Source organism: Xenopus laevis, chromosome 7L (assembly GCF_017654675.1).
Source record: "Xenopus laevis strain J_2021 chromosome 7L, Xenopus_laevis_v10.1, whole genome shotgun sequence".
Lineage (NCBI taxonomy): Eukaryota > Metazoa > Chordata > Amphibia > Anura > Pipidae > Xenopus > Xenopus laevis.
Window position 1 is genome coordinate 109,855,173 of NC_054383.1, and position 9,892 is coordinate 109,865,064.

A 9,892-nucleotide genomic window follows, 5' to 3' on the forward strand; every position below is an offset into this window, starting at 1 on the left:
TACAGGTGTGAACAATGAAGGGTTTTTAGAGCCTAAATCTGAGTTGTGAACAATGCAGGGGTCGGTTAATCTCAGTTCTGATACCTTGTAATTTTCACAGAAAGGTAAGCAGTCACAAAAGACTGCCTTTAATTAAGGGCCACACAAAGTATGGCCTGCGGACCGCCAGTTGGACAATACTGTTCTAAGGACTTTTTCTTTGCTCCATTTTAAATATACGGTACAAATATTACCTTGAGCTGAGATAAGAACAGGAAGGCAAAATGTTTGCCTACATAACATTAAAGTCATCATACTAAAAGTTAACTCAAAGGTGAATCACCCCTTTAGTTCAGTTCAGAGTTTTCCCCATAAAAAGCTTTCATGTGATAGACATGAATTGCATCTGGCTCTATGGGATCTGGAATTGAATTCGGAGATAAATCTTTCTTGTCAAATTGAATATGGCCCAATATATTACTGTATTCATGGCTTCAATAAAGGTTCCGGTTCTGAATACAACTGCCCTATATTAGTACAGGTATGGGACCTGTTATCCAGAATGCTCAAGACCTTTGGTTTTCCGAATAACAGATCTTTCTGTAATTTGGATCTTCATACCTTAAGTCTACTAGAAAATCATGTAAACATTAAATAAACCCAATAGGCTGATTTTGCTTCCAATAAATATTCATTATATCTTACTTTGGATCAAGTACAAGACTGTTTTATTATTAAAGACAAAAAGGAAATTGTTTTTTAAAAATTGGATTATTCGATTATAATGGAGTCTATGAGAGAACTTTCGGAACTTTATGGATAACGGGTTTCCGGATAACAGATCCCATACCTGTACTGGAAATGGAGAACACAAATAGACATTTGTGAAAAATAACAGTAAGTGCATTTAGATTTAGAAAATAACAGTAAGTGCAAACTGTAGCTGGCTTATACAGTAAACATTGGATATGGTCCTTCCTCCTGCCCATACTGTGATTGACACAGTCACACAGAGCCAATTTGAAGTTATTTATTAAATTCCATGCAAATACTGCTGTAAATGAAAAACATACAAAACTGTGTACAAATTAAAAACAAACAAAACAACCACTCAACAATACTGAAAGCTCAGAAATACAGATGACACGGTTCAGTACAGTGTACATTTTGTAAACTGCATTTTGTTGTTAAAGAATCACGTGAAAATGTAGAATTAGTCTTATAGAGGAACAAATCCCTCAAAAATATATTTATTTTACATTATACCTTTCAAGCAGATTTGCAGGATATTTCTTTATTGGGGGTTATTGTGTATGGCTTTTACATTTGTATTTTAAGTGTACCCTCCCCTTTATCTGTGGCAGTCCCGCTTGCTCTTTATTCCTTGTTGTCCAATCAGCTTCTCTGCTTTCCCTTTTACTGCTGTCCTGAGCTGTTCTCATATACAATGCAAAAAGGGTAATGACATTTCTTAGATATTTTCAGACTGAATACAGACAAATATGCATTTTCAGCAGCAACAGGCAGTTTCCATTCATGTTGGGCGCACACCCAATAAACAATGTGAGGTGCCAATCAAAAGTAGGCTCCCCAAACTAGTCTCCAAGATAGTAATGGACAAAAAAATCAAACAAAGGATTGCACACCCAAGCTTTTACATCAAAAAGAGAAAAAGTTGTAAAAATAGGACCGAAACAAATATCATTAGCTCAACGCGTTTCGACCAAAAATAGTCTTCCTCAGGGGCAATCAAAATAAAAAATAAAGAGAAAAAGGTTCATTTACTAACACTGGGTAAATTGGCCTCAGTGCAGTAACTCATAGCAACCAATCCAGAATGTGTTTTTTAGTCTACTGCAGGTAGAATACTGAAATAAATGCCTGGTTGGCAATGGGTTACTGGAGGGATAATCTATTCAGTGTTAGTGATTGTGCCAAAGCAAATAGTTGTAAAAAGTGCTGAGACTACTCAATGGGGGCATAAAAAGCTCAGGCTTCTTTTCCTTGGTGTAATGGAACATAAGTCATGTGCAATGAGCTTGTATTGTTGGTAGTAATTATGTAATGGCACGCCTACAGATAACTGGGTTACATATATTTAGATACACTATACATTCATCTTTACAGGAAGGTTTATTTACGAGAAGCCTTAACTTTGGTGTGAATTATGTCTTTCAAATACAATATTAAATGGGTGGTTCACCTTTAAGTTAACCTTTAGTATGTTATACAGTGGCTAATTTTAAGCAACTTTTCAATTGGTCTTCATTTTTTCTTTTTTATGGTTTTTTAATTGTTTGCCTTTTTCTTCTTCTGTCTCTTCCCAGCTTTCAAATGGGGGTCGCTGGCCCCATCTACAAACAAATTCTTTGTAAGGCTGCACATTTATTAGTGTTGCTACTTTGTATTACTCATCTTTCTATTAAGGCCTTGTCTTCATATTCCAGGCTCTTATTCAGTTCATTATGGTAATTCAGACCCTAGCAACCATAAAGCTAAAATTGCAAACTGCGCTGAGCTACTGAATAGAAATCGAAATAAATTACAAACCTCAAATAATAAAAAAAAATAATTCAGTTGCATTTTATCTTAGAATATCACTCTCTACATCACACTAGGGGGCCGATTCACTATGGGTCGAATATCGAGGGTTAATTAACCCACGATATTCGACTAGGAATTAAAATCCATAAAATTTGAATATCGAAGTCGAAGGATTTAGCGCAGATAGTTCGATCGAAGGATAATTCCTTCGATCGAACGATAAAATCCTTCGACTTGAACGATTCGAAGGATTTTAATCCAACGATCGAAGGAATATCCTTCGATCAAAAAAAGTTAGCCAAGCCTATGGGGACCTTCCCCATAAGCTAACATTGACTTCGGTAGCTTTTAGATGGCGAACTAGGGGGTCGAAGTTTTTTTTTAAAGAGACAGTACTTCTACTATCGAATGGTCAAATAGTCTAATGATTTTTACTTCGAATAGTTTGATTCAAAGTCGTAGTTGTAGTCGAAGGTCGAAGCAGCCCATTCGATGGTCAAAGTAGCCCAAAAAAACCTTAGAAATTCGACGTTTTTTACCTTTGAATCCTTCACTCGAAGTTAGTGAATCGGCCCCTTAAAGTTAATTTAAAGGTGAACACCCTCTTTAAAGGCTGAATACATGCATGAGAGATGCTGAACGCATGAATGGAAACTCTGGGACCCAGTAACTGCCAGGAGCACCCCCGCAGGAATGGCCAGTTCATTGCAATTGTTATTCTTGTTGGAATTGAACAAACACAAGACCCTGAACCCCTGCAACTGACTTTGACCTAAATTACAGTTCCAAAAATAACCTGCAAATCCATTTATACTAGGTACCTCTAAGGCTGTATATTCTAAGTCTAATAATAATTTTAAAAAAGTCTGGAAAGACACAAAATGAACTCTAGGTGTCACCACTGATCCGTGGAAATTGCAAACCATCAGGTTTGAAATATATGCTAAAAGATGTTGCTTTGAAATACTGAAAATGGCAGCCCTTTGTTAAATCGCCCCCTACTATTTGTTTCATTACACAAAAAAAAAGACCCAGTCCTTCTGAGGAAATGTCTGTAATGTAGTTGCTTAAGTTAAGAAGAAGACAAAGTCCATCGAGAGTAATTGCGTTAGTTCAGGACATCTCTGGCCTAGTGGTCTGCAGCTCAGGATTTTGGCTCTGGAGATATACTTAGGTAATAGCGGACTGTTTCCAGCCTTAAATAGATGAACAATCTGTGCTAGAAAGAACCTGCTACGGCGAAACACAGTTTTTGAGATGCTTGTGCATGAACAGAAAGCAGAAAATCCATAAGCAAGTGCTTGGCTGTAATTTGATGTCCAGTCTTCTGTCCTCAACAAACTGCGCAGGAGAAGAAGACATCTCATCTAAGAGTAGCGTGCCAGCTTGTTGTAGTTTTGGTCCAGGTTTCTACACAGACACATCGACAACGTCATGACAAAGAGCTAGAAAAGAACAAGCAACGGGAGAGGATATTAGACATACATATATTTGTCATGGCAAAGTAACTCTGTCAGGCCAAGCAGAAGTCATGAATCTCTAAAGTAACATATTTTACACAGAATGTACATTACCTATTATAATAAAGTTTCAATAAGTCTTGTGACGGAAGTTACAATCACTAAGCACCGACTGTAAGAATAACATTTACAGGATATACATTTAACAATGTGAATATAAAAAGGTACACATTCTCCAAGGAAAACATTTCACCCACTTTACACACTTTAACTTCAAAATAAATGTCCATTTAATCAATTGAACGGCCAACCTAAGGCTGGAAGGTCTATAAAGCTATGGCCTGAAGGTGTCAGATGAATAACGCTACCTCTGAAGGTCTCAGATGTATAATACTACAGCTTGGAAGTCTCAAATGTATAATGCTAGTCTGAAGGCCTCAGCTGGGTAACACTAGCCCTAAAGATCTCAGATGTATAATGCTACAGCCTGGAGGTCTCAGATGAATAATGCTACAGCCTGGAAGTCTTTGATGTTTAATGCTCAAGCCTGGAGGTCTCAGATGAATAATTCTATAACCTGAAGGTCTCAAGTGAATAATGCTACAGCCCGAAGGTTTCAAATGGATAATTCGACAGCCTGATGGTCTCAGCTGGATAATACTACAGACTGAAGGTCTCAATTAGAAAATGCTACAGTCTGAAGGTCTCAGATGAATAATGATACACCCTGGAGGTTTGATTGAAATTTGCTTCTAGGTTAACCACAGCCTGAGGTTTAAGTTTTAAACTTAAACTTTATTTATTATTTAAGGGAGCAAAAAACCTTGAAAAATATGCATGATGTTCAACTAAACCTCTACAACCTCTAATCGCCGGCGGGATGGCACTCGGAGCGCTTCGTTTTCCTGAAGTCATCTGAAGTTTTCGGAAAAGTTTGGCGACTTCGGAAAATGAAACACTCGTAGTGCCATCCCGCCGAGGATTTCTGATTCTAGCTCGAAGAAGAGGCGATTAGTCGATGGGTGACTAAATCCCTCCGAATCTCCACGTGTGTCTCTGCTGTAAAGCTGGTCATAGACGTGCAGATTTTACCCTTGTATCCGACAAATGATCTGACATCCCAATCTTCCGACCTGCCACTAACCATTCAGATTAAATAAAATAGTAAAGAACAAACCAGACAATGTTCTGGCCCTGACAGCAATGCACTGCCGGGTGATGTTGTGATGCTGATTCAGTTAATGCCTTTAAGAATGGCTTGGACGATTTTTTGGACAGACGTAATATCAAAGGCTATTGTGATACTAAACTCTATAGTTAGTATAGGTATGGGTATATAGAATTTAATTAAAAGTAGGGAGGGGTGTGTGTATGGATGCTGGGTTTCATTTGGAGGGGTTGAACTTGAAGGACTTTGTCTTTTTTCAACCCGATTTAACTATGTAACTATGTAACTAACGACCAGTTTAACACATTGACAAAGTCTCATCCCTTTAACTGCCCTTTAAGAATTTAACAAAACTACTCAGAGATGATAATGTTTTTTACATTGAGATATGCTACTTCTTAAAGACATACGTATACAGTAAGGGCTCATTTGCATTTCGAGCAATTGCAAAGCACTAAATGTTGCTGCAACCTGACAATTCCCCCACAGCAGTAATATTACCCAGAATCACAGTGGGGCTCATTTATTAACGCAGCGCAGCGCTAAAAAGAGCGCAGTGGCCTGACATTTGCCCAGCGCAAGTGAATATTTAATAATGTAGCGCACAATACCTTAACAGTGCGATTTGTTCGCTAATTTAGACGCAGAAAGGTGCGACGTGTGAAACTGCGTATCAGCTGTCGCAATGCTTATAATAAATTATGCGCACAGGAAAATACCGCAAAGGTAAGGATTAGTTGTGCTCATCTATGAATGCGCTGCTTTAATTAGTTGAGTCACATATTGCGCATATTGCGTTCACATAGACGCATCTACGTTTGTTTCTGTGCTAATATTTGTTTGGTTGCAAAGGTGTTTAGCCTACCTGATACTCTTAAAGGAACCTTGGTCAATATAAACATGTATTTTAATTTGTTCTCCCTGTGATTAACATTGGCATCAAGCAACATTTTTACTGGCCAGGTCGCAAACCTAACACCAAGCAATAACTTGCAGCTAAAGTCATCACAAGTTCTATCCAGATCTATTATCTGGAATGCTTGGGACCTGGGTTTTTTTTCTAGAATATGTCCATAATTTGCATCACCATGCCAGTAGGATTGTTTTACCTCCAATATGGATCCATGCAGCTTAGTTACCATCAAGTATAATATACTGTTTTTATTATTACAGAGAAAAAGAAATCATGGGCCCTTGGGTGCCTATATGATAAATATGATGCTGAGGGCACCACCTTCCTACTGCACTACGTAAGAACATCCCTAAAACACATAGGTTTAACCCCCCCAATACCAATAAATTAAATGACTTAAGGGCACCCACAGTTAAATGTGTACCAAGGCAAACCCATGAAGGGGCGCTTCGCCAATGGGGCGGCTAAAATGCTGCTCCTGGTACTTTAAGAGCCAAATCTCTGGTTTTCATACTGGAAATTCGGCTCTTCTAGCGCAGAGAGCGCAGTTAGGCTCTCTGCGCTAGCGTACTGGCCCTCTCTGCCGCCCTCGTGGTCCCCCCTGGACCCCCTCAGGCGCAAAAAGGTAAGGCAGCTGAGGGGCCAGGATCGACCCTGAAACCCATGGTATTTATTTTCCTGGACACATCACTGAATTCTGTTTGTAAAATATGAAACCCCTCCAATGCTCTTTAGGGTCAGGGCACACAGGCAGATTCTGGGAGATTAGTCGCCCAGCGACAAATATCCTCTTCTTCGGGGCGACTAATCTCCCCGAATGGCCCCCCTGCCTTCCCGTCGGCTAAAATGAAAATCGCCAGCGAGAAACGAGTAATTCGTTTTCCAAAGTCGCCCGAAGTTTCCTTGTGAGTCGAGGATGACTTCGGAAGACTTCAGGAAACGAATCACTCCATCCCACTGGCGATTTACATTTTAGCTGGGAGATACACACGCGTAGAACTGAATCGTCAGGTAGAAACAATAGAATTCTACCTGATTTTCGGGTGCCTTTAAAGGCCAGCCGAATGGATGAGCCAACTGATATCCAAGTCTTCTCCAGATATCAGTCGGCTCGTCTCCCACCATACATGCACCGAATATCGTACGAAAATTAGTTTTGCACGATATTATTTGTGCATCTATGGCCACCTTAACACTCTGCTCAGTAAATCTGCCCTGATATAGCTGACTGAATGCTCATGCAAGTACAAAATCTAACCTTCTAAAAACACTTTTTCAACACATTTTTCCATATCAAATATTGCTCAGCAGGGGGCAGTGTCAAGTCCAAAGGGTCCGTGTTAAAACCAGGGAAACCCCCCCTGACTCAGAACATAAAAATGATCAGAAACAAAAATGTTTCACAATTAAAGGAACATGCACCGCATGATTTCCCAGCTTTGGACACTTTGCAGACAAGCAAGGGGAGCAGCACAGTCCTCTCAGTCCATGTAGAGGTGACACAGTAGCTAGTAGGACTGACTGTTTTAATACTAAATAACTTCTGCTTTAGGTCATATGCAAAGAAGTAGTTTGCCCTATGTTCAGGCTGCAGTGGTTTTTAACATGTGCTGTATTACAGACCCAACATTCAGTTGCACTAGAACACACTGCATCCTGTACATTGCCTAAGTCGCAGTGATGCTGCTATGAAGCCTCCTAGCTCAGGACTGGGCCATTTAGTATCAATAAATAATAACAGAACATTTACCTTGCCAGTACTCTCCATAGAGGTCTCTGTGGGTCACAGACAAAAAAAACTGATTATATACAACATTCAAGCAAAAGTGTCCATCCCTCCATTCTGAGTTTTCCATCAGTTTGCCTGAAAATATATTTTTCAGTGCAGGACAGATGTAAAATTTAGATTCCTGCTGACAGTTATGATTGCAAGTCCCTGCAGTTGAGCTTTAAATCTATGAAATCTGGTACTTTCATGCTTTTTCATTATGTACAGGGCTTAAAAGAACAGTAACGCCAATTTGTTTTAATGCGTAATTTCCCCCTAAAACAGATATAATAATAGGTAAGTCTTACTTCCCCTTGAATTTTTTCAAATCTTCATCTTGATTTTGACATGCAAAGTACCCCATAGGAGAAAGCCAAAAAGGTGACTTTCAGTTTGAATTCCTGAACCAGAAGTCAGCTTCCTTCCATAACCTAAAGCACCTTATTTCAGAGTCTGCAGCTTAAATATATGCTCACATAATTACCCCCGAAGCTGTCTGAAGGAACAGAAACATAAATTTAAGATGCAGACACTGTAAAAAGCTAAGGTGCTTTAGGTTATTAATACAAAGCTGACTTCTGGTTCCAGGGCACAGAGAAACTCAAGCGACTGTCACCTTTTTTGCCTTTCTCCTATGGGGCACTTTGCATGTCAAATTCAAGCTGAAGACATGAAAAAACCCAAGGGCAGTAAGCCTTACCAATCATTATAGGGGAAATAAGTATTTCAAAAATTTGGTGTTACTGGTCCTTTAAACACCAAGAACTGTAAAAGAGTGACATCTAGTGGGCACACCAAGGCAATGCAAAAAGAGACGACAATCTCATACATTGCACAACGCTACCTTTATTGGCCAAATTTGGTTAGGAAAATGTGTTTTTAACTTTACATGCTTCGTTTTTCTCTGTAGAGGTTTAATAGGGTTTAAAGGTTGAACTTAATGGACGTGTGTCTTTTTTCAACCTTACTTACTATGTAATATTATCCTGGCAGCATATTTCCTTCATTTGTCTTGGATTCACTCTTTTGTCATGATATCAATGCTTTCTAAATTATTGTTATTATATTAGGATTGTAGGTCAAATGTCTACTGCTATGTAGGTTTGCTCAAAACGGAGGCAAGGACCAGTCCACACAACACTCACAGGGGAGGAAAGGGTCAACAAAGGAGAAAGAAAGGAAACTCAAACAGCAGGCAAAGGTCCCATTTCCCCCTCCAAGCACAATCACTCCGATGTACAAAGCACAATGCACCTAATTTTTTTAATGGTTGTTGGGTCTTTAAAGAGGAACTTTAAATTAAGTCAGTCTGGCAAAATATTTCCAAGGATGAATGTGTGTGCCTATACAGAAGGGAAGAGAAACCCAGGCCAAACAAGCTGAGTAGCTGTGAAATGCCCCACTGTGTTTGGGAGTTGGCACCACATGGAGCCGGTCAGAATGGAACAGAAATGAGGAACAGAAACCAGCGTGAGTGAACAAGAAAGGGGAGACATGAAGCCTAAAACAAATCTGCCTCAAAGTAAACCAATGTTTCGCCCACAACTAAATTTTGGCAATTTCCCAATATCTAACCCCCTCTGACATGCAGCAAACTGCACCTTCATACTTAATAGTCTCAGCTAAACAAATTGAAGATAAAGGCAAGAAATGATGTTTAGAGTATATTTACCCTACAAATACACCTCTAACACTTTAAGTGATGTTTAAGCACAAGTGTGTCGCAATTAGATGCAGTTAAAGGAAAACTATACCCTGAACTGAAGCAGGGGTTTATGAAGCACGGCTTTACATATAAACTGTTTTATGCAATATATTTTAATGGAGACCTACATTGTTCGGTGGTATAGTTTTGCTTTAAAGTCTATGGTTTGAATAGCCACTGCTGTAGGAAAAAGAGAGGAAAGGCAAGCACAGCAATCGCATCACACGAGGCAAAACCTGGCGGGGAAGAAGAGGATATCATCCGACGAACTTCTAGTTAATTTTTTCTCTAGAACCAAAACCAGCACGTGGCCCAGGAACTGAAGGAACTGAGAGGTAAATGTGAAATAAATCAC

General features: G+C 39.3%; 1 protein-coding gene across 2 annotated transcripts in view; it reads right to left on the minus strand.

Moving 5' to 3' along the window:
* Positions 1 to 995: 995 nt before the first annotated feature.
* Positions 996 to 9,892, minus strand: part of cd37.L (CD37 molecule L homeolog) — a 70,217-nt gene continuing 61,320 nt past the window's right edge. The window contains 1 exon segment of one of the 2 annotated variants that reach the window (NM_001097832.1): positions 996 to 3,968. In NM_001097832.1, coding sequence (NP_001091301.2) covers positions 3,891 to 3,968 — 78 coding nt within the window. In that variant the 3' untranslated portion in view covers positions 996 to 3,890. 2 annotated transcript variants of the gene reach the window in all.